Consider the following 25,931-nt stretch of genomic DNA (forward strand, 5'->3'; position numbering starts at 1 on the left):
TTCGTTTTTAATTAATTAATTTTTTAATTAATTAGTTTGTTAGTTAATTTAATTTTTAATTAATATTTCCTTTTTAATTATTGTGTTTTTAATTAATTTCTTTAATTAATTATTTATATAATTTTATTAATTAATTAATTTCCTCCTTACTTTTTTTTAATTATTAAATTTTTTATTTTCCTTTTCAAAATTTTAAGCGCCTTCTACTGCTTTTCCATGCGTTTATTTCTGTTTTAGTTGCAACTACTGCAGCGCTGACCAACTGTTGTTGCCTGTGTGTTGTGTTTTTCGTTGTGCTATTGTTGTAACAGCTGTTGTTGCTTGCACTGCTGTTCTGCAGCGTCGCACCCAGTTAGTATTGCAAATTTTAGCCAATTTTACCTTTTAAGCGCTTTGTTTATTTATTTTTGTTGTTGTTATTTGTTTTAATGCATAATTTCTACATTCAATGTCAAAAGACAGCGCTCAGCATATTATGTGCTTAGCGCCGCGAAGGTGAGAGTGATAGTGCTTGCTGTTGCTTTTGTTGTTGTTGGCAGTGAATGATTCCAAGTAGTTTTTATTAATATTTTTTTCAATTTGTTGTTGTTTTTTGTTTATTTGAAAATTGCCTTACACTTAACTGTGAAACCGTATGCTCACAATTTCGGTCGTTGTAGTCTACTTTTAGGCGCAAACACGTCAATTTAGCTTTTTGGGCAGTGATAGAGAGATTTATTTTTATTTTGTTTATTATTTATACTTTTTTAAACTTAAATCACTATTTTTGTTTAAATATTTTTAATTTTTTCTAAGTTTCACCAGCAACATTTGCCACTTCGTTTTCGTTTAATTTTCACTACTCATTTTGAATGTGTGCCACTTTACAACTGTGTTGTTTTTGTGTTTTAATTTAAAATGTTTTTGCTCTAATTTTTCGCTTTTCGCCTGTTTATTTTTGTAGTAATTTTTATTGTTGCCGTTGTTGTTGTTTTTAGTGTATTTCTTTTTTTTGTTGTTGTATTTGTTTTTATCGTTGTTGACAGTCGTTCTGTTGGCTTGGCAGTGGTACGCTGAGTCCTACTCAGCTTCGGCCTACATTCGTGTGTGATATAATCAGGGCAATGTACACAAATGCAGGCAGGCAGTCGAACGCTCGCTCGCACACACCGACAGACACACACGCAGGCTCATATGCGGATGGCTGTAGAGGTGCTTTTCGGTGTATATGCATACATTATTCAAATGTGTGTATATGTATGTGCGCCTGTTTGTATGCAATTAAATGCTGCTGGTGCTGATGTTGCTGCTGCTGCTGTTCGGTGCGCTTTGGACATGTAACAAATTGAACACACAAATCACTGCTGAGTATCTCTCATTGTTGTTGATTTTTCGTGTGCTGTTGGTTTTTTTTTGTGAGTTGCAGTTGTTGTTGTTGTTGTTATTGCTGCTGATTTTACAAAGTTCCGTTGCTGCTATTGTTGTTTTCCATTGAGCTGCTGGGCTTTTTATTTGCTATTGTTACTGTTGTTGTTGTACGCTGTGCAATTATTGCAGTTGTTGTTGTTGTTGCTGCACTCTTCTTTGCTGTCACGTTTACATGTTAATGATTATTTGCCTTTCGTTTATTTTCACTTTGTGTCCCTTCGTATGCGTGTGTGTTTGCAATGAGCGATTGCTTCTTTGGGTGTGTGTGTGTGTGTGTGTATGTTTGAAAATGTGTGTCTTTTGTTGTTTTTGGTACACTATTTTGGTGCTTTACGTTCGAGTGTTTATTTCAATCAGTATTTGCTCAATTGCAAATGTCTAAAAAATGCCTAGCACGCTTTTAGGCGCACAACACATGTCGCATAAACGTCACACAAATGCTAGCACAAATCACATATATGCTTATATGTATGCTGCTAAACAAAGCGTAGCGCTACACACCCTTTTTTGCTTGCTGCTTGATTTTCACTTTGCATACATTTAGGCGCCCACACCTTTTTTTACACTTTGCTGACACAAAACGATGTTGTTTGTTATACTATCACTTTCAATGCATTAATAATATGGATTTACACATATATTACTCTATCTTTTACACGCTTCTAATTTGGGTAACTGTATTTTTTACTTCTTCTCGCAAAATTTGTTCACTTTTGTGCAACACCATACACTTTAAATTGCAGTTTAAATTTTATTTTCACTTTCATCACTCAAACGCTCGTAATACGCATGCAGCGTTTATAACCAGGCGCGGTAACGTGGCGGCAACTCTTGGAAGACCACAGCTGGTGAGACAGTCTTCTGCACGAGATTGTACTTAATGCTGGCTAATGGTGGTGTAGTGTGTGGCAGTGCTTGCGCTGGTGCTGTTGTCGCACCCATAATGTTGCATGTAGCATTTCCAAATGGTATCAATGTGGCAGCGCCCAGTGTTGTTGTGGCATGTATAGCTGGGCCATATGAGCAGCTAGCAGCTGATCCAGTTGAGCCAGTTGAACTGGTTGAAGTTGTGGATACTGCCGATGAGTAGGAGGCCGATGTGCTGTGACGCTTTTTCGTAACGGGCATTGTTGTAACGCTTTTATTGGCATACCCGTCAGCATCCTTGCGCTTCTCCGTGCATAGCATACAGATGACAAACATGCACATTTTCACAGACTATATGCGTGGGCGAAAAGCCCAACAATACGAGGCGCGCAAAAATTATGGGTTTGAAGATTTTTTAGTTTCAAAAAAATTTCTTCTTCGAAGCATTTTTTTTCAAATTTTATTTTTCGATTTATTTTCAAAAATTTTATTTTTCGATTTTTTTTCAAAAATTTTATTCCGAAATATTTATTTTCGAAAATTTGGCTTTTCAAATTTTTTTTTTTTTTAAATTGTATTTTCAAAATTTTTGTTTTTTGAAAAATTTTATTTTCAAATTTTCGTTTAACTTTTATTTTTTCAAAACTTGTTTTTCGAATTCTTTTAATTTCCAAAATTTGTTCGGATATTTTGTTTATTAATTTCAAAATTTTTTTTCGGATATTTTGTTTTTTAATTTAAAAATTTTTATTTTGAAAAATTATTCACTTTTTGCAATTTTGCTTATTTTTCAAACTTCGTTTTGGCAATGTTCCGTTATTCGCTCAACTATTTCCGCCACATTCACTTTCGTTTCAGAGTTTTGCTTTGTTTTTGCATTTTTAAGGGTGTGTTTCGCAGTGCGCACTAACACAGGCACGCATGAACGTCGCTTAAAGCCCGAAATTACATATGTTGCATTTATGTATTATGTATACATACATACAAACACATTTATATAAGCATGAATGCGCTTGTGTGCGTAGCAGCTGTTGTTCTTGTGCGCTTTAACAATTTGTTGCGCCTAAAAGATTGCGTAACTGCACCTTCACTGCACTACGTTGTGCTGTGTGTTACACCTCCATGTGCGCTACGTTTACCGTTAGCTGCTGCTCTAGTTGGCGTCGTATTATTTCGAATTGCCAATGCTCTTGCCGTTGTGCGCTTTTGTTGTGCCCCTATATATAATCCCGCTGTGTTTGTTGTTGTGGTGCTTTTGTTGTTGCCGTTTTTGTTGTTGCGCTGCTTTGTCGTCGTTGATGTATTTCCTCGCTTATCTGCAGTGACAGCGTAAAACCCTGAACTTTCACTTCCAGGTTGCCATTGCTATAGCATACATTTAGGCGCTGCCTCACGACTTTTTCGCTTTCAATTTTCTTTTCGTTTTCGACTGCACCTCTTGTACTCCGATGCGCACTCACATCCACTTTAAAGCCCTACAGCTGCTGCCATATTCAGTGTAGCTGCGCTATAAGTATTATTTGGGCCGCTTTCACCAAAATTCATTTCATTCATTTAACATATTTTTGTGCGTTATTTTTCATATTGCACACCCATTTCGCACATCTGAAGCAGACTCTGGTGATTTTCTCTATCAGCGTACACTTGCCGTGGCTGCCTTCGTGGCGATCACTTTTACTTTTTCCCGAACTCCAATGTGCATTGACTGCAAACATTTTTCGCCCCATTTAAGTCTTGCATATTTTAGGGCTGCTGCTGCTACTGCTGCTGCTTTTGCAATGGTTTTTCGCTTCGCCTGCACTGCATTGCGTTTTGGCTTGCTGCTTCTCGTATGTGTTAATTTTTTATGGGCGCGTGTGTGTGTGTAAATAATTTCGAGTCGATTTGCATTCAGTTTGTTGAAGTTTTGAAAATTTCTTCCATTTTCCCATATACGAGCATACTATGTGTGCATGTGTGTAGGTATACCGAATCAGTCAGTAGTAGTTGCAAGTATTTCATGTGTGGATTTTTATTGTAAATTTTTTTTATGCAATTTTGGTTTCTTATATTTTTTGTTTGGTGTGTTATAGTATTTTTCGGTTGCGTGGAGGTGATGATGCGAGATGTTCCGTCCGACACGAATGAGTAACACAAACTGCAAGCGCCAGCAGTCAGCAGGCGGGCAAGAGCAACCGCAGCCAAAGTTAGAAAAAAAGGCAAAGAGCCAGCGCAAGTGCCAGAGCGTCGTCGTTAATGATGCAGGATGCTGCAGTTGCTCCTGTCGCTGTCGTTGCCATTGCTGATTGCCAGCGAAATACCAATAACATTGCTATAAGCATCTGTGTTGTTGCTGTTTTGCTTTTGCATTCACTGTTGTTGTAGCTATTGCTGCTGCACTCGTTTGTGCATTCGCTCAGCTCACTCACCGCGTTGACGACGCTCGTGTGGCGCCCGAATCAACCAGCTGTTAGTGTAACTGACACTGCTGGCCCATACGCTCATGTTCGCTCATTCAACTTCGTTGCTACTGAGTTAAAACAGTTCGGCATTGCATTCTGTGCGGAGCTGCCAGATTGGTTTTGAAAAACATTTTATTGTAATTTTGTTTTTTTAACACTCTTGCTGCAATAGTAGACAACAAAACTGCAATTTATTTGGGAAAAACCTAACCTCATTTTCACTGACATTGAACCACTTTATAATAAGATCAGTCTAGGTGGCAGGCCATAATGGAATCGTTGGTAAATTTAAAGCTCATGAACCGACAAGGAAAGGTACTACGAGGTATGACAATTAAGTAATGAGACTGATTCCATAAAAACTGTATATTTGAAAATTATTCTACAAATCTCATCCCCTTCAAAGTAGTCCCCTTGAGCAGCTATACAGCGATTCCAGCGCGTTTTCCATGCTTCGTAATATTTCTGGAACGCTTCGGCTGGGATGTCCGCGAGTACCCTCGTCACGGCCGCCTAGATGTCCATAATCGACTCAAAATGGGTTCTGACCACCGATTTTGTTTTCGGAAACAAAAAAAGTCACAGGGTGACATGTCGGGCGAATAAGGCGGCTGTTGCAACACGGCGATCCCTTTAGAGGCCAAATACTGGGACACGCTGAGTTGGTTTCCGGGAGTAAGAGCACTATCACCTACACTCTTACAATTTTAGCGTACGTTTCCGAAGCTGTTTCGCCCAATCTGGCGCAAAATTTTATCGCGACGTTGCTATTGATTTCATTTTTCCATTTTCATGACGAGCACTACAAACACACGTCTACTCAACTTGACGCAGCAGGCGAACTTCAAGGTCACAGGTTTACAACAAACGCGGCAATAAAATCAGTCTCATTACTTAATTGTCAAACCTCGTATATAACCGGTCGGTGTCCTCCCCACGTATGTTTTACTACTGGATAGCTGGGCTTCGAGTGTTCTTGGCAAGCTTTGAGCCTTCATCAGATCATGCAATTTTATGACCAAGTTCGATCGTAGGAGATCTAGTTAGCTCTTTGCTTTCGCTGTGTGGTTCTAAATAGTCATTGCTTTATCGGCGTACCTGCTGTAAGGTTGGGACTTCTGAATGCCAGCTGCTGTAACTCAATACTCCCTTCTGAATTCTTCTGCTTTAGTGAGATCAAGGCTTAGCACTACGGAGCTCAAACTTTCAAATTTGTATTTTGCTGGCTTATAACATCGAATACAGTAGTTTTTACATACTTATTACTCATTACTTCACAAAGAACTGCTTACTGTACTCCAAGGCGATCTCTGGAACAGCCTTCAAACCTAACCTAACCCTAACCCGAGAGTTTTTTTATTTAAGGGGAGAAGTGCAGTTAAGAGTCTAGCAGAGATTTGTGCATTCGATTATATTTAGTTGACCATCGTTACCACTAGTTAACGTTTCAACTAAGAATATTATTAAAAGTACGTTCTATAACAATAGTAAGTGGAGAAAATTTGGATATATGATAATAGCGTTTAAAATAGGATTTCGATTTCTAAAGATCGAAACAGCATAGCTGACGGAGCTGGAATTATAGTTTTCACTATCATAGCTATAAAATCATCTTCATCATCGTTCGATTTCCATGAAATTTTTTAATCAATATTTCAATTAACGATGGCAACATTACTTTTGTACAGAACACAGTGGCAACACTGAAACTGCAGCGCCTTACTTCGTCAATTCATCGTCCTCGTAGTCGAGGCGGATATTCATTTTGCACTCAGCACTACTCCTTCACCTCCGCGCTGCGCTCTTCTCTACTCTGCTCCTCTCTAGATTGCTCTGCGCTGCATTTCTCTGCTATGCACTCGCTGCGACACACACACATACACACGCATCGCAGTTGTTGTCAACATCGCTTTTGTTCGGCACAGCATTAGATTTGACCCAATTTCACTTCGGCAACTGCCTCCACCTTTGCTGTTGCACTGCCCTCCCCGCGTCCACGTTTTTGAAGGCTGTGTGAAAGTGAAGTGTGTCTCGCTATGTTCATTTGTATACACTTATATCTGTATGTATGCGTGTATGTTTGTATGTGTGTCTGTGCAACGCTGTTAACACACTATCATGTCGCACATCTCCCCACCTGCCGATGCCTCACCATCATCCTCATTGAACAACTGTTCGCATCACGAATCGAAGCTGTGTTCGCAAAAAACAGAAAACATTCGTTCGCTGTTAACAATGCGTTTTTATTTAATTTTTCCATGTTTCTTAATTCGATTTTATTTAGTTCGCATTTTACATGCTCTGCTGTGAACCCCCCTTCACCCTTTCACCTTTACTGACTTTGTTATTGCGATTTTTTCTGTTCTATTTCAATTCTTTCTAGTTTTTTTTTGTATAATTTCAGCTACCGATCTGTGTTCTTTTTTTTTGTTTTTTTGGCCCGCTCGGTCAATCATCGTCGTCGTGGTTGTCGTTGTCGTCGTCGTGCATTTGGGAGTGTCTGTTGGTTCTGTTCAAGTTCCAATTTTCCAACCTCGCATCAGCCCATCAGCGGAGCAGCGCGCACATCAGCGACAACCCGCGAAGCCATTGTAGTTATTCAGTTGCCATTGTCGGTTAATTTCAAAGGTTTCAATGCATATCTTCCTCTTGGGTCACGGAGACTATGGCCGAGTGCTCAGCGTGTAGTTGTTAAACATAAAAAGTTATCATGCAAACATATGAAATTCATGTATTCAAATAGTTTCTAACATCTAACATTGTCGATGATGTTGTGTCACTGAAATTGGCGTAATCCGTTGAGCGGCGAACTTCAAGGACACACATGTGTGTGTATATGTTTATGTGTGAATGTAGTTTGAGGATAGTAGCATTGCTAGTCGCAAATTTTTGGTAAAAATATTAATTACCTTTTACAGTATATTGAAGATGCTTTCAGTTTTAGAAGTATGAAAGGTACAAACTTATTTGCCACACCAGAAACCTCTCAAATCCTTCCGGATTCTGAACAACAATAACACGACTTCCTCTTATGTATTTTAACCCATGGGTATTTATAATTTTTGGTAATAGGCTATGAATAGTCGTTTGCTCATCTAACTACGATTTTTGGGCCTCATCTTTCACTTGCATTGCCAGTTTTCTAATGAGGCTTACCGATAAAGACCAAACTGACCAAACTCTATAAGTCAATCATTATTCCCGTCCTGCTATACAGGGTTTGTTTGGAAAGTAATAAGATTGATTTCTTCCGCCGCGATTGAACTTCGGAGCATTCAACTGGATTCGGTAGTGGACGTTCTTAGCTAACAAACGAGGGGCTGGTCATTTGTTTCCGAGCACCTGGAGAGTCAGGACAAATATTTTCGACCGACGTGTTTCTGTAAGTCGTGTAAGCTCACTGACGACCAGAAATTGCGGCGAGTGGAAGTGTGCCAAGAAATTTTGAACATGTGTGAAAGTGACCCCCAATTTTTGAAACACGTAATCACAGGTGCAAGGAAAGAAGAATCACAGGTGACGAATCATGGATCTTTGAGTATGATCCCGAGACAAAGAGGCAATCTTCCGAGTGGCACACGCCGACGTCCTCTTCGCCCACAAAGAAAAGAATGAGCAAATTCAAAGTGAAAACGATATTCATTGTCTTTTTCAATTATTACATGGAGTTCCTCAAGACACTCAAATGAAGGGTCAATCGGGTCCGACAAGACATCGCAGCCGATTAAAAGTTGCACTACGACAACGCCCCGGCTCACACCGCCTTTTTTGTGAACGGTTACCTAACAAACGCCGGCATTCCAACATTTCCGCAGCCGCCCTACAGCCTAAATGTGGCCCCCCGTCCTTTTTTTTTTGTTTCCTTGCCTGAAAAGGCCAATGAAAGGCAATCATTTTGAGACGACAGAGGAAATCGAAGCAGCATGCACCTCGGCTGTCAAGGCTTTTCGGGAGAATGCCTACTGGCAGCAATGCATGGGCGCAGAAGGAGCTTGACCTAATAAATTTTTTTAAATCAACGCAGTCCTATTACTTTCCGGACAAACCTTGTATGGTGCTGAGGCATGGACGATGACAACATCTGATGAGTCGACGTTACGAATATTCGAGAGAATGATTCTGTGGAAGATTTTTGGTCCTTTGCGCGTTGCCCACGGCGAATATCGCAGTCGATGGAACGATGAATCGAGGACGACGACATTGATATATAAGTAATTCAGCGAATTAAGAGTCAGCGGCTACGCTGGCTAAGTCATGCCGTCCGAATGGATTAAAACATTCCAGCTCCGAAATAATTCAACGCAGTACCCAGAGGAAGACCTCCCCTTCGTTTATTTTGAAATATGTTAAACCTATCAAAATGTGCGCCAAACGTGGGCCTTTTATAAAACTGAGCGCTATAACTATTCGCAAATGGTTTGGGATTAGAGTTGTCACCTGTGGATGTTGTCAAAAAACTAAATCTTATTGAAAGTTATGGAAAATTCCTAAAGAGGTCTACGCTTGATGCTGTATAAATACTTGTACATGTTTATTTGGCTGGTTTGTTCAGACTGCAGCATGAAGTGTGCAATAATCCAAAGAAATTAATAAAAAAAAAACATAAAAAGTGGAGCTAATATTTCTGGAATTATACTTAGGACAACATTAATAATATGCTCGCATATCATATTTGAAGAAATTCCAACTCAAATGTGAGCGAGAAAGGTATTTTCGCCATATGAAAATAATAAACTCACGACATGAGGACTAAATTAGCCCAACACAGACAAACCCGCAGCCATATGAGTCCACATATCTGCTTACATATCTACATATAAACGGCACAAAAATTTATATTAAGAAAAAACAGAAAAATAACAACTTAGGAAATGTAATATTAAAGAATTTAGTTTCAACTGAATTGCTGCGGTAACACACACAAACATACACACATACAAACAGCCAAGCAAACTGTGTTACTCAAACACATTTCACTGGCACATACACACACAGTTGCAGTTGTTGTAAGTTGTAAGTTGTTGCTTTTGCGAAATTCTCAACTATGAAATTATCTACTGAGATTGCCACAGCATTTATGAGCATATGACAACTAACAGCTGAGTACAGCAACAACAACAATAAAATATATAAAAACAAAATACAGCACCAGCAAGGACAATAACAACGCTGCCGTTTAGAGCAATAACAACAAGCGCAACGTTAACAAAAATTTTAAGAAAAAAAATAAAAACAAAAAAAAAAAATTATATAAAAAATGACAAACAATCCAAAATGTATGGCAACGACACAAACAAAGGAAAACTTTAGCAGCAAGACGAAATTCTCATATGAGCCAAAGTGAAAGGAATTCAAATCGTTGCTGGCGTTGTGACAACAACAAAAGCGCAATCAGCAGCAGCAACAACAACAACAAATACATGCACTTGTATACGAACAGCAGAAACAGCTGTAGTAAACGACGAACTTGTAAGGCACCAAGCGCTCTACATACATACATACATATGCATATATGCGTGTGCACTTATACTCATATATACCACTGTGCTATACATACATACATATGTACATGCATAGAGTGTGTCCCCCCACTTAAGTAGAAAGGTAATGTGTGCTGCACACACACACACACACGCCACACGCCATATGATACTTGCCACATGCAAAGCACCACCTCCCCCTGCAGATATTTAGGTCAAAGCTAGTCAGTCACTCGAACGCTGCCAGTGTCCCACAAATGCTCGACTGCATCAACGCCAAGCAGCCAGCCAAACAGCCAGCACACCCGCAAACCACACCGCACCCCGCAATCATTAAGCGAACTTGCAGCACCAACTGCACAGACAATGCAACGGTGCATAATGAGAGTGGTGTTGCGAAGATTTCATTGGCAAAAGACATCGTGAGTATGAAAGACAGCGCTGCAGCGGCAGAATGGAGGCGCTGAGTGTTATTTCTTCAAATCCACTCACGCTCGCAACATGCAAGATGCAGCGACGCTTGTCTGTCACACACACACCAATACATATCTCTATACATTCGAATATACATATACACACCCATAAATACATACATCCATACATACATATTTAAATATGTGCCTATCATTAACGGCTGGCCGAGTCACTGTCAGGCCGTTAACCCTCTATAACGTATGGTAGACCACAGGCAACAAACCGTTTCACCTTCCTAAATTCTACTCGTAGTAATTTTTTTCGTCTTGTCAAGCAATGTAGAATGTAGTCTACACTCCATTCCTCTAATCAAGCATAAGCAAAACAAACTAAGTGCGGTTACTTTTTTCCAATGAAGCTTTTTCTTCAGTGAAAGTCGGGCACTGGCCTCAATGTGCGGAAAAAAAATCCGATGCAAGTTCCCGAAATGTGCCGCGTTCACTCACACGGTGTGTGAAAAGTGCGGGTTAGCTTTATGCTATACCAAAAACAATAATTGTTTCAAGAACTTTCATTTGTCCTGAAGGATTTCCATTTTACTCATAATTTTGCCCACTTTCTTTATCACTGTTACTCATTGTTTTTTTGTGTTATATGTGTTATAAATAAAAAGTAAAAAAAAAAAATAATAATTTCTGTATATTTTTCCCATAAAACTAACCGATTCCACTAAAAATAGTTAATTTGGAGGTTTTGAGTTATAGAGGGTTAATGCGCACAGCGGCAGTGTAACTGTAAATTATCACAACATTTCGCTTACCGTAGCAGCAGCTGAAGGCTAATGTAGATAAGTTCATCATAAGACCTGCTATGGCAAGCGAACAAGCTTTATGCTGCCAACTAAACGGTTGCTCAGCAGCTGCGCCCAAATCTTCGTACTACGGCACTCGCAACGTGCGATTGCTCAATTGTCGGTTATTGTGCAACTGCACGCCGTTATTTAGCGCTGAAAAGTCATAAATAATCGCACAAATGCTATTCAAGCAATGTTAACACAACAGAAGCTGCTCAGTTAACATTGCTGTTAGGCGACTGAGGATTTAACAGTGCATTGATGCATTTGTTGCTGTGTTTTAGTGTGTTTTTGAGGTAGTAAGATTCAGTATTAAGACGGGAGCAAATATTTCAACAAATTTTTGTAATTCTCAACAAAGTGACGATTATGTTTAATTGTTAAACAGTTTACCATTTAATTTTGGTATATACTTAACGTAACATAACTCAGCTTAAGTTAACGTAACTTAGCTGAAAATAATTTTACTTAACGTAACGTAATATAATTTCATTTAACGTAATATAACATAGCCTAACTTAAAATAATCTCAACTAACATAACATAATCTACAGGGCTTGTCCGGAAAGTAATAGGTCTGAGTCGATTTAAAAAAAATTTATTGAGCCAACCGTTACAATTCTTTAAAAACTTTCAAAATAGGGTCCTTCTGGATCAATGCAGCGCTGTCAATGCGATTTCCAAGCATTAAAGGCGTCACTGAACGCATTCTCCGGAATAGGCTTGAGAGCCGAGGTGCATGCTGATTAGATACCCTCTGTCGTCTCAAAATGCTTGCCTTTCATCGGCCTTTTCAGGCAAGGAAATAAAAAAGTCCGGGGGAGGAAGAGAAAGTGTTGTAAGCCTGCTTGATCATATCAAACGTCTCTGTCGCAGATTTACCGAGTTTCACATAGAATTTAATCGCGTACCTCTGTTCTAAAGAACGCTGCATTTTCGACTTGCACCACTCACGGAAACACGTCGCTTGAAAATGTTTGCCCTGACTCTCCAGATGCTCAGAAAAAATTGACGGTGGAATTATCGGCCTATATATTTTATAGAAAAATATAAAAATTGAAGCTCGTGATTTTGGCGACAATTGGTTTCAACAAGACGGCGGCACTTCACACATATCGCAACAATCAATGGATTTATTGAGAGATCACGGTGAGCAGATAAATTCACGTTTTGGGTCGGTCGATTGGCCACCAAGATCGTGTGATAACACATCGTTAGACTCCTTCGTGTGGGGACATATAAAGACTTAAGTTTATGGGGACAATCCCGTTTCCACTCAGACCTTGGAGCAAAACATCATGCGTGTCATTCGCCAGTTACCTGGCGAAATGCTGGAGCTAGTCATCGAAATTTGGACTCAACGGATGGACCATTTGAGACGAAGCCGCAGCCAACATTTGAAGAGGATAAGAATGTTCCTCGAATAAAAATAAACATTCCTCAATAAATTTGAAGTTTCTGTGTTTTTTTTTAAATTAGAGAAGTTCGAAATGTATCCCCCTTTATAGGCAGGTGTGTAAACACTTCATAGATCTGTTTAGCCGGTTTAAACACGAAACTTCACATTTTTCAATAAAAAATTCCAATATTCTGAAAAAGTCACCCTATACATACATATATTAGAGTGTTATACAGTATGTCAAAGCCACATCCTTTAGCCAACATAGCCATGTTTACGTTATTTATGTATTATTTGTTTTGACAAAATAAATTTTTGAAATTACAAGATTCCGCCGCAAATTCTTTGTCAATAAAGAAAACAAATATTCCCCATTCAAATATGCATTAACATACTAGACTAGAGTTTACATATTTATGAGCCTTTGGAATTTCCAGACTATCCCATATTTCGTCCACAACTAGTTCCTCTCAAAAGCTAAAAATAACTGCGGTCAATCCCATTTGATTTCAAATTCTGAAAACAACTCGCTCACTCTGGTGCGTACGTAAGAGATCGTAAAGTCTGAACTTGTTTTTCATATGCAAACTGTCACCAATGGAAATGTTTTCGCAATTAAATTTTCACATTCCTTTCATTATCACATTTCTCAAACTTGTTATCTAGTGGCGCCGATCAATTAGTATTTCATAACAAAACATCTCATCCGCTTGCCGGCTTTCAAACCAAATTGCCGGCTTAAGCAGGTTTCGCGCAAAGAAATGTGTTCGAAACAAGTTTCTTGAGTGTATATTTGTCCACAAAAATTTTATGACAATAAAAACTATGAAATATGATGTGATTGAATGGCAACTAATGAAATCGTAAAATTAAGATTCTAACAGATAAAATTGAGATTGTTATGATGAAGATTTGTTTTATATATGTATTTTGCTGTATGTGATAAGATCGTTAAATAGCAATAACCTATTAAGTTTTTTTCCTAAACGAATTCATTGACTTATTCATACCAGCGATAATTTTAAATGGAATCAAAAGGAATCTTAAATCCGTCGTATTATGGAATATTTTTTCTTCTGCTCATATTATATACATACATATATCGATACATTATTGTTGATATTTCTTCGGAAACCTGAAAATGTCAAATATATTGGAACCATTTTAAAGAAAAACAGCAATATTGGCCTTGAAATCCATATACCTTCATTAGTGAATGTGATGAATCTAGATCAAAACACCGGGACTAAGCGTTTTCTGAGTGAAAGCAGACTATCCGCCACTAAAAGTGTTTGAAACGGTGGGAGTAAGGGGTAAAAGAGTGAGAGAGATACATTCACTGCTATTCACTCTACTTGAAAACAATTAATTCAGTATATTATTGCAACCTTTTGGACCAGTTGAAGGAAAAAATTCGTGAAAGAAAGATTCGGTTTGCAGAATAAGAACATCCTTTTTTATCAGGACAATGCCCCCTGTCACAATAGACTTTTAACAATGGCTAAAATCCATGAATTAAAGTTAGAATTGCTGAAGCATCCACCATATTCACCAGATTTGATCCCAGATACTTCCATTTGTTTCCAAAACTCAAAAAGTGTATGTGTGGCAAGCGTTTTTCTTCAAATAAAGAGGTCATAACGGCTGTTGAAGCGTATTTTGCAAACCTTCCGGTGATACGTACAACTGTTAGTTGAACAAAACTATTATACTCTATAGCAACATGTTGCAAGAGTATAAAAATTGTGCTTCGGATGTGAAGAACCCGATATTAACGTGTTTTCACCTATTCGTCCATTTTTAACTTAATAGTACATATATAAAAACAATTTCCTTACCTCTCTGGCCATTACGACATGCCTCAACAGAGCCGCCCACGATATCGAGGGTCTGTGTTATCTGCCATCCGGTATCGCCGCGCTGCCACACTGTCGCCGTCACCACTGTCCGCATTAAAACTCAAGCTTTACTCAAACTCAATGCGGTGTAAGTTTCTCGTCGCGTTCTCAACAATTTTATGCATTAATAATATTTGTTTGGAAACCTACTCTGCCGCCGATTATTGCTTCTCAATTTGTGTGCGTTGATTTGCAGGGTGTTCCAAAAGCTTAACTTCTCTCACACTCAGTTCTCGATTGTTGATAATTGTTTTATTGCTTCTAAATTTGTTGTTGATTTAATTTAAGTTTAAATTTATTATGTGTTTCGATTTAATTATTTGTGCATTTAATTCACTGGGAAGACGATGTGTTTGTTGTTATTATGATTATTAGTTTTTTCGAAGATACTTTTTGGGGCATATGTTAATAATGTTTTTCTGTTTGCTCTCTTCTATACACTGTTCGTTTAATGTCATTGTTTTGTTGTGTTATTTTTGTTGCTGTACTTTAAAGTGTTTTTTGGATTATTTTTATCTTGTTTGCTACAAAATAGAATTTTTGAAAATTAATTTTTGTTAAAAAAAACTGTTGTTTTTACTGAGCTTCGAATTTTGAAACGTTTTTGTTAAAGATTTTAATATAAAATAAGCAAAAGTGTAGGAAATAAAAGAGACTTAATTATAAAGTTTACATCTCTTCCAAATAAGTGACGGCAGTGCATAATTTAAAATTTTAAACAAAATGTACACCATTTAGCTCTATCGCAAAAAGGTCTTATAACACGTTCAATATTTTTAAGGGTTAAGATTTTAGCATAATTATTATTTTTCCCCTTCTAATATAAAATTTCACTGAATTTCATTCCCAAAAATAACCTAGCACCTATGGCTAACCGATTCGTTTTTTACAACACTTAAACTCATTAGTCTGTCGATAAGGATCTTTATGACCCCTATAGAGGCCTAAAAGACTGAAATGCTTTAAATAAAGTAAAGACAGACGGGGAATATGTTAACTTCGGCTGAAATGAAGCTGTAATACCCTTCGCAGGTCCATTTTTATACCTTTAGAGGACATAAAAAGTTCTTTATCTTGATATTGATCGTTCGGTTTGTATTCAGCTATAGGCTATAGTTCTCCGATCTGAACAATTTCCTTGGAGATTTTGGCGTAGTCTTAGGCAATAATCTGCTCCTGAGTTCGGTAAGATATCTCGACAAATAAGAAAGTTTTCTGTACAAGGACTTGTTTTGGATAGATTCGTTTGTAGGGCAGCTATATGGTATGGTAGTCCGATCTGAACAAATGTAGCATTACCTCGGGCTATAATCTGTGCTTTATTCGGTGAAGATATATTGTCAAATAAACAAAGTTTTGCATAAAAGAAGATGACAGCTATACGCTATAGTGCTCCAATATTGGGCGTTTAGACAAAGCAGCGCCTTCAGTTTAACCAAAATATATTTTTTTCAACACTAATTGCAAACTCCTTGCGTGACTCAATTTCGGTTATTTAAATTTTACTTTTTGTATTAAAAATGCTTCTTTCGTGTCTTGTTAAAAATTTAAAAAGTTTCATTTGAAGTCCTGTTAGTTAGAAATTTTAAAATCGAAAAAAATAGTTCCATTTTGCAGCTTTAAATATCAACCAGTTGTGTTATTTTCCTTCGAACATCAGTTTTTGCCTTCTCTCTATTAACTAGACATTTACTCTGTGTTTTCACAATACTTAAATTCATCCACATAAGTTCCACTACCACCAGCGCCGTTCCCACCAGCTAAAAGTAATTTCATTCATACAGTTATTCGACTTCCTTTTTTCACTCTACACTTTCTATTGGCATTTCTTTGCTTGATGCTGCTTCCGTTTGTTCGGCACTCATATTCGTGTTAGCCTTTCATTATACAAAAGCTTATCGTGGCGCTTTACCCATCCATCGGGTCTTTGGGTCCTTTTTTGCTCAATGCTTTCAATTATTAACGCCCAATTTTCGGCATAAGGCTGCACACCTACACAGCATTTACCATCCCCCGACACTAACTGCGCTCTGTTGAAACTATCTCGCTCTCTTTCTCTCTCTCTCTCTTTCCCACAGCCTCGCTTATTTTAAGCGTAATCTTTCTCTCTTTTATGCTCCCTCGCTGGCTCTGTTCCATTACTGTTTTGACGTTTGCATCTCATTCGTTAATTTTTTAGTGTTAGCGTGCGTGTGTGTGTGTGCATCTCCCTGTTTAATATGTCTTGAAGTTGGCTGCTCTTCTTTTATTACACGTATTTTTAGCTATTCTACTTTGCGGTTCTTTTTAATATCACGCACTTTTTGTCTCTTACTTTCTTCCTTTTGTGCTTGAATTTCGCAAAATCTACGAAAAATTTCTCTACTACACTGACATCCGTTTCTTGCCTTCCTCGCCATTTTATTGAGCTTATGGAAGTCCAGCTAAACATTTACCTCCACATGTGTTCGTGTACGTGTGTGCTCCACATGTACTTTCGTATGTACACATGTATGTTGGTATGTGTGTGTATTGTAGGCATATTTACATCTGTTTTCCTGGAAAAAATCAGCTCAGCTTCTTGCAGCTGCGGCGTCAGCAGCAGCAGCAGCAGCAGTGAGCGGATTTCACATCATGGCACATTTTATTTATTCATATTTGACCTTTTTCTCTTTTAACAGTTACTAATTGAAGGAAAATATTTATCTAAGTTAAACTGAAGGCCACTAACGTAAAGTAGGAATACGCACACACACACATATGCCATATGTCAATGCATACATGCTGGTCAAAGCGCAGTGCTCATTAGCTTAGCAGCGCATAGTAGTGGTGCTCACAGCATCTCCGCACACATTGTTATTGATATAGTACTTTAAATTTAACGAGAATACTTAGCACGACATGGAACAATGCATATAAAAGTGAAGCCTATTGCTATTATGAAGGTGGACTATAAATAACGGCATGTATAAGATGTCAAAACTTGATGCTTTCAAAACGACTGCTGGTAATTACTTTGCATTATCGACTACCTGAGGTCGCTCCTTCGCCATGGGGTACATTAGGAGTAATCGGGCAAGGTAGGGGCTATGATCCACATCTTGTTATCACGAAGAAAATAGACCGGATTTATGAATGTCGCCTAAGGAACTGTTTAAACTCAATTTTTTTTAATTAATTCTATAGATATATTTGTTAAGATCCGGGTCAACCAAACAACCAGATCGATTATATTTCGATGTAATGAACAAACGTAGTTTCCTATGAGCTCAAGCTTATTTGGCCCTGAACAGTCCCTCGAGTTTTGGGATATTTATCTAAAAATTTGCGCAGATCCTTTTCTATCCAACATTTTTCGCTTACGCGTTTATATCTGAGTTAACAACAGTTCGCCAGTCGTCTCTTCTTTTCGCTACGTGGCGCCAATTGGATATTCCAAGCGAAGACAGGTCCTCCAGACCATAAATCTTTAGCAGAACTTTTCTGTGGACAACTCGCAACGTCGACTAAGATTAAGGAGTAAAATTAATCAAATATTTAGCCACTGCTACGGATGCTTTAGGTATTGGTCTGAACCTGAGGGGTGGTAAATACATATAATATAACAAAAGAATTACTTAACGTCCTCGTTTAATCGTTTGAGTCACTTGAAAGACGCAGCTAACAATGTTAGAAAATTATTTGGTTTCTTAAGGGATTCTAATCTTATTTATCTATTCCTTGCTATCATTCACTAATTCACAGTATAAGTCTATAACATTACCCCTGGAATTATTGTGGTTTGGGGGTGGCCAGAAAGGTTTATTTTATACGGTATGGCTCAAGCAGCTCATGACTTTCGGTCGTAGACCAAGTATCCTCTGAGTAGCCAAAAAACATCCGTTTGAAGGCGAGCTAAAGTCAAAACGGCTAAACATCCCTCCACAGGGTTGTGCGCTGGACCTGCCTTGTAAAAAACTCCTCCAATGAAAAGTGAATAGTTTTTGGTCGGTTATAATTCCGGGTACCTTCCAGTAATGTAGATTTAACTAACGTAGTAACAAGTGTTCAGTGTTGAGTTGAAACTCTTACCCCGCAAAGATCAAAATCTTTTTTCTGAAATTGTGATTTTAACTGTTTCTACTTAGGTATACGAATCTCATTTCTGTCTTCATAAACTAATTTCTGTCGAAGCGATTTTGCAAACTCCAGCAATGGAAACAAGTTCCCGAAGAATGCAATTAAGATCAAATTTGACCCGGACTAGTAAACAAATATTTATTCGGTTGGTGCGTGCAATTTACATTGACCAGTCCAGGCCAGCCGGTCCCACGACAGTCGAGTCTCAATAATCGAAACGGCTCCGGATTTTTAAACGGCCAAGCACTGTCAACTCGTCAGAACTCTGCCTCTACAAGAACAACAACAACCAGTCCGGATCAGACATGATATATGATCTTGCGTGTAAGTATATTGTGACAAATGCTGGTTCTTGGCTAATCTATTGAAACTAGCGAAGAAATTTATGTGAAGACATCTCAAGCACTCGAAGTTTAACCATAAACCACTTAAGGGTGTCCGAATTAAAAATTATATTAAAAACAATCCTCCATCAATTTTAGATTGGTTTCGCTTGGGGTTCTAGTTAACTGAAGGGCTAATTATTCCCTAAAAACTATAATGTTGCTAAATTCTTATACTTTACGCAAACTCATCAGCGAAAAAAAAATGAAAGAGTCCAACTTGAGATAAAAAAACGAGATCCGCAGCAAGTTTTTTATCGAAATCAGCTATATATGGCAATATGTATATATTTATGATTATAGAAATCTATGATTTAATAAAACGGTTAACTGTTTAAAAAACTAATGGACACAAACAATGCATGCCGATAACCACAAGCGACACGTTCGAGTGCAATACACCCTGTTTCTGTGCCAAAAAAGGGGTAGGGCAACTAATCACGTTCTGATGGCCTGCGATATGTGTACAAGTGAGCGAAAGTGTGGGTTGGCGGGGTGTGTGTGGCGGAGGTGAATGTGTGTTTGTGGTGGTGGGAGGTGAGTGAATGTGTAGAGGTGAGTGCGGGGGTGTGTGTGATGCGTTGAAGCACTCGCTCAGCAATATGTGAAACAATGGGTCAATAAACACTTTAGCCACTCAATGGACCGCAACGAGAATAAATAACACAATAAACGCCACTTTTGAGCGAAGGTTATGATTTTTTTTAAACTAATAACCAATAATGAGTGGTAGAAGGCTTTCTGTTAATAAATTGATTAAGATTAAGGAGGCTGATATTGAAATTGTTAACTGGCGTCGCGGCAGCAATGAAGACGCGTCGAGATGTGCCCTGTAGTTGTGGGGGTTCTTAAATAAAATTATAGTTTTTCGCACAAATTTTCACAGCGTCCGCTTGTTATAAGCGCACATAAGCAGCGCTAGCGTTAGAGTGCCCCGTGCGGCTACGTGCGCGTACGCGGCAGCTGACGCGGCGCTGCTTGCTGCTAAGCGTTTTCTCCTTCTTGCACACGTTAAAGTTGAACTTAGTTTCTTGTTTTTATTTCGATATACACGCCCACACACTTTATTTTGTTTTTACATTTATTTTGCTGCCTTAAAAATTAAAAACCTTTCAATCATTTGTAATTTACCCATTGAATATTTTTCGAAAATCTGCTCGCACTCGCTTGACTGGGGAACAAATACCACGCGCTCCGTCAATAGATTTTTCTACGCTCCGAATTCCGATAAAATTTTCTCACACACAGATTTGCGCGCACATACACACACGCACACAGAAGCGCGCGCGCACAGCCAACTCCACTTTGGCACTTCTTACATACCGTTTAGTGGGCTGCCTCGGCCGCTGTCGCTGTCACTGCCGGCGTTGCTGCCTGTCCTGACATGTATACGTTTGGTTTGTGGATGTCGCTGTCGGCGTTGACGTTGCCATCGGCGTCAGCGCGTGCTGCCAATCGTCGATTTCGACTGCAGCCAAAGGCGTAAAACGAAATTCATGCTCGCGTTCGCATCGCGTTTCCGAATTACAAAATCGACACACACCAGGAAAAAAAATTACACACGCACGCACGCACACACACTAAACGCAGAATCTTTTTCTTTTTTGTATATAGATTTTAGTGAATTTCCTTATTGATTTTTATGCGCTGCGCTTAACGGTTTTCTGCACAATCTTTAAATAACGGCTGCTTTGAGTATATAAATTGTGATTCAATAAATTTTGGCGTGAATGGATTTTCGATTTTCAAGTAAAAACACCCTTCGCGCTGCGCCGTGATGAAAAATTGACTTTTCCATCTGCGTATGGACCAACACAGACAGCCGCAAAACTGGCAGCAGGCAAACAGGCAGGCAAAGCAGGCCGTTAGTTGTTAGTTAGGCCGTTAAGCCAGCTATCCAGCCTCCGTGTACCAGAGCGGATCGCTTGCCAAAGCACAGGCATGATAAGCGAGTGGCAGTAGGTGAGAGAGAGCGCGCGAGAGAAAGAGCTAATTGATGCTGTGCTCTCTCTGAGGGTGTTGTGAATAATAGTGGGACATTTCAAGGGTGGTAAGTCCGTTTCGGCGCCTCATAGTGTGGCTGGACCCACCCCTGCCTCAAACCACATTTGCGCTCTAGCAACTAACCACCAACGCAAAGTGTGATAGTAAAATAGGGTTTTACGCATTGTCGAATTGCTTTCGATTACATTTTCGAATTTTTTAAATATGCTCGACAGACAGACAGAGATATTTCTACATGCATACATACATACATATAGGGGACAGGCATGTATTGCCATGTTCCGGTTTTTCTTTCATTTTATTGTCATTATAGTTTTTTCTCTTCCAATTAGCATTTCTTAAATTAATTTTAAATTCGAATTTAAAAATAATTATTATTGAAAATAAATAAATTGTAGCGTTAAAAGTATAAGCCGACTAAAATATATGCTTAATACATATTTATGCTAATTACGTCGCGTATCATTATGTTTTTTTGTCGGCAATTTTTTAGATTTCGGTCTGGCAAACGAAAGTGAACTAGCAAGTTCCGTTCCGATGCTAAGTGAATCCATTAAATGCACAGTGAGAAAAAATTTTGTATAAAATTAATTGATAGTTTTAAATCTAACTCGGAAAATTTATATGTGTAGGCTAGTTTCTTAAGAAGCACAGCTAGTGCAACAGTCTAAAAAAGGCGATCTTCGGGAATAAAAAAAAACTACTATATCAATTGTTTTATCTTTTCAAAGGTATATTTATACATATTTTAAAAATAAGCAGTCGAGTTTCACGCGGCTGTCGTTAAATACAGGTCCTCCCTCCTCTATTGCAGTTACTCTGGAGAAAAAAAAGCTTCTATTTAAAGATATTGCTCGTAAAATGATCTGCGGTCGAAAAAGAAAAAATCAAAAATTTACAAAATTCGACTGAGCTCTTAGAAGGCTGTAACTAAAAAGTATTTGAGAAATCTAGTCAAAACTCTGTTACGTTATTTTCAAAGCCAGAACCTATCGAAATATAAAAAAAATATTTTTTGTTTATTTCAAAATTCAAAAATATTTTTTTCAAAATTCAAAAATAGTTTTTTTATTACATACTGTGCCCCTAGCTGATTTATGCTTATCATATAAAAATCTTAAAAAATTTTCTCAAATTGTCTTATTTAGTTGGCAACTCTATTATAATTTTTTCTTTCCAAAAATAAAGCTTCGCGCCAATGCTTTCTTTAACCTCTTATAATTGCACACAATTGTTGAATGTTTTTAATTGTTCCTTTTTCAGTAGGTGGCAACTCTATATCAACAAATATGACCCAATTGCAAACTTTTTCAATAACTTATTGAAGATTTCCTTAAACAGTTAACGCTTTTCATATGTCTCGTGGCATTTTATGTTTTTATTGATAGGTGGCAACTCCATCAGAAGTCATATATCAATACATTTCATCCTAAGCATTTGGGAAAACGTCCAGAGTATAAAGTAGTTTTTTGATTCAAGCATATCTTAACGCTGGTTCATCTGGCATATCAAACACAGATAAAAATTTCTTGAAATTTATAATGTTCAATTCAAAAGAGGGTGTTTTTATTTATTGCTATAAACCTCGGGCTTCAGCGCCTTCATCGAATTTGAATTTTTTATATTTCGGCTGGGTTTTAGAGCGTCATCGTAGACAGTTTCGATGTCGTATTCATATACCCACGTCTAGTCATAAGTATTAAAACACTTGACATGCCGATCTAAAAGATATTGAGACCATGGGCTATCTCTCTGTTATCAAAACTTTATTTTTAGTGTAAATTCGATGTATTCGATGACTTAACTGAATGCTTTTTACTACTTAAATACTTGTGTTTCTGTTAAAATATACACAAAATACTTCTGGAACACTATTAAGGATTCTGTAGCTATAGTTCCTTTTGAAACCACAAGTTTCAAGCAAACTCGTTAAATTTTTTTCCCATGGTAACAGTCAATACAGATCAATAACACTGCAGAAAATGTCTAGAGCAAGGCACCAGTAACTAAACTCCATCTGGTATCGCAATGAGCAAAAACTGGTCTATGCGTGGCTCATTGGCCTACCAAATAGCCTGACCTAACTTAACCTAACCTAACCTAATAGTCGACAGACACACATTTGATTCGGTTTGTTCGATTTTTTCACCAAAAATACTTATGTTTGGATATCCAGACATATAAGTTGCTAGGAATGTTTGTAAGTAACCCGATTTGCCGCAACTTCAAAATAGTTGGGACTATATTTACATAGAGAAGCAAAGGTTGAAATGTGATGTGAAGCTTGATAGTTATATATCATGTAATACATTATATTTCATCTACCTGCATTCTCACTAATATCCAAGGAAATAAATTTTGATAAACTAGATTTCTACTTAAAAGTTTCAGCTCTATATTAAAAAGATTTCGCTAGGAATCGATGTTTTTAGGTATCAAAATACTGCTTGTAACCATTTTTTATTCAATCTTCTTTTGTGTGAACTAGGGAGAGTTCAAATACTCATTTTCAATCTTGTTTATATTTGCCGATAATGCATGGATCGATATCTTCAAGAGAATGACATTTAGAACTAGTTTTTATAATGAATTTCTCATGAAGTAAGCCAAAAGTGAGCCTAAGTCTAATGGACACATTCTCCGAACATTGGGACTTAGTTCCTTAAGGAACTAATAAAAAAATGATGTAATTTTATCGGCTCCACTTTCGGCTACATATATTCTAATTCTTCACAAGATTTATGCATATGATGATCAGTAATCAAAACAAGACCTATTTCTGAATATTTATTTACGAATATACCGCCAAAAGCCCTTATTTATGTAAATTTATATATTCGATGATGATTTGCAAAAAAGAAATGTGAACGTAAGCAATAACCAAAAAAACGTTTACGCATTCCTTTGATTAATGTTGGCACTGGTGAACAAGAACAAAAATTAATAACAAAAATGCAGAAGTCTCAAGAATTGTTCTAAGATTCAAAACAAACGAGTTTTTTTGTTCCTCTTTCTGTGTTTCAGTGAGAGTATAAAAATCCAGCTCAGCCGCAGAGAATTTATTAGTAAACATTCTAAGCTCAAAGCGAAAGTACAAAAAATCAAAACAGCCACAATGAAATTCTTGGTAAGCTTAAAGAAGAACAAAAATTTGAAAGATAAAGGCAAAATAGGTTTAATTTTTTTATTGTGAAATTAAAGAGTTACAGTTGTGAGCATCTAGTGGTACTTATACAATTAAAATTGTAAAAAAAACTTATATTTTTTTTTTGCTTTTCCACAAATTTCAATTTTTCATAAAAATAAAATGTTTAGATATGCAAAAATTAGAAATAAAAATAATTGATATCAAATTTTTCAAACAATTTTAAAGTAATTAATTTTTAAATTAAATATTTAAATAAATTTCAAAAGATACAAAAAAAAAAATTACAAACACATTTTTAAAAAAATTTTAATTTATATTTGAGTTCTTATTTTTCATCTCCTCCTCTCTGGCTTTCGACGTCCAACATAATAACGAAAGTATATAAATAATTTTCTTTCAGATTGTATTCGTTCTTGCCGCCTGCTTCTTGTGCTTGGCTTACGCTCAAAATATCGATGCCATCAGAGAACAGATTATTGGTGAGTATTTTTTACAAACTAGAAAGTTATAGTCTTTTACATTATCGTCTGCTTATTCCACAGCTCAATATGAACGCTTGCCCGGTCAATCCATCCGTTATCCCGAGGAGCAGGCTCACGTGATCAACGATCCCGCACACATCAATGTTAACTTCTAAGCACTTGTTATCTTGTTTTATTGTCAACAAAGTTTTACTCTTACCCCCCTTGTGGATAATCAAATGCCATGCATTTTTACTGTAGTTTTGTTTTTAAATAAATATTAAGTTTTGAATGTGAAATACCTGTCATACGTAACATTGTGTTCTTAGTTTTTTCAGTATATTTGAACATAACTGAAAATATACACACTATTTTATAGCTACCTTAATGCGCTCTCTTTAAATATTCGTCACTTAATTCGTGTTCATATTTGAATCCGCCACTACATGCTCGTTGTTGTTGCTTTAGCCTGTTGTGCATTAAGCCTACAACATTTACAAAGGTTCTATAACACGAATAACTCATTGTGGGTATACAATTCAATGTATTTATAGTATGTAGGTACTACATAAAGGTGGCCTCAAATGTTCTGATAACGAAATAGCCTAAATGATATTTAATTGTTCGGTTTTTTTTATACAATATTATATTTGAAGAAACAGAAAAAACATTATTTTGTGTGATTTATGTAATAATTCACTAAATAGTCGTAAAAGCACACCAAATTAACAAAAAAATTTTTCAACCGTAATGATATTGCAAATTAAAAATTTGCGTGGTACCTGAGACGTCCACAAAACTTTATTTTATATAATTATTATACTCGTACATACTACTTTTATTTTAAATTTCTAATTCATGTTGACACAAATTATGTCACGCCCTAATGCCAGAGCATCTTACTAAATTATTAACTCTCCCGCAACTTGGCATAATCGACACTCATTATAAGTACGTATATAGCAGAAGATTTACATACGCAGCATTACATTTGATAGATGTTCATCTCTGCTCTAGCATGCAGCAATTTACTACGCTTAGTGCAATGGTTATCCTTATAAAAGTCAGACATGCGCAT

General features: G+C 37.3%; 1 protein-coding gene and 1 long non-coding RNA gene across 3 annotated transcripts in view; one reads left to right on the forward strand and one right to left on the reverse strand.

The window, feature by feature from the left end:
• The window catches only part of LOC105227776 (uncharacterized), a 33,926-nt gene extending 12,659 nt beyond the window's left edge, over nt 1-21,267 (reverse strand). Inside the window, exons 1-2 of one of the 2 annotated variants that reach the window (XM_029550880.2) lie at nt 20,564-21,267; nt 14,700-15,283 (exon numbers count right to left, since the gene is read on the reverse strand). In XM_029550880.2, coding sequence (XP_029406740.2) covers nt 14,700-14,711 — 12 coding nt within the window. In that variant the 5' untranslated portion in view covers nt 14,712-15,283; nt 20,564-21,267. Of the gene's footprint in view, nt 1-14,699; nt 15,284-20,371 lie in introns of both variants that reach the window. The other variant, XM_011207286.4, reaches the window with a different exon arrangement.
• A 2,992-nt stretch (nt 21,268-24,259) lies between these two features.
• On the forward strand, nt 24,260-25,163 carry LOC105227775 (uncharacterized). The gene is made up of 3 exons (XR_852644.3): nt 24,260-24,371; nt 24,793-24,871; nt 24,935-25,163. It is a non-coding gene; the product is annotated as an uncharacterized LOC105227775 (long non-coding RNA).
• Nucleotides 25,164-25,931: the final 768 nt, after the last annotated feature.

The sequence above is a fragment of the Bactrocera dorsalis genome, chromosome 3, assembly GCF_023373825.1.
Source record: "Bactrocera dorsalis isolate Fly_Bdor chromosome 3, ASM2337382v1, whole genome shotgun sequence".
Taxonomy (NCBI): domain Eukaryota; kingdom Metazoa; phylum Arthropoda; class Insecta; order Diptera; family Tephritidae; genus Bactrocera; species Bactrocera dorsalis.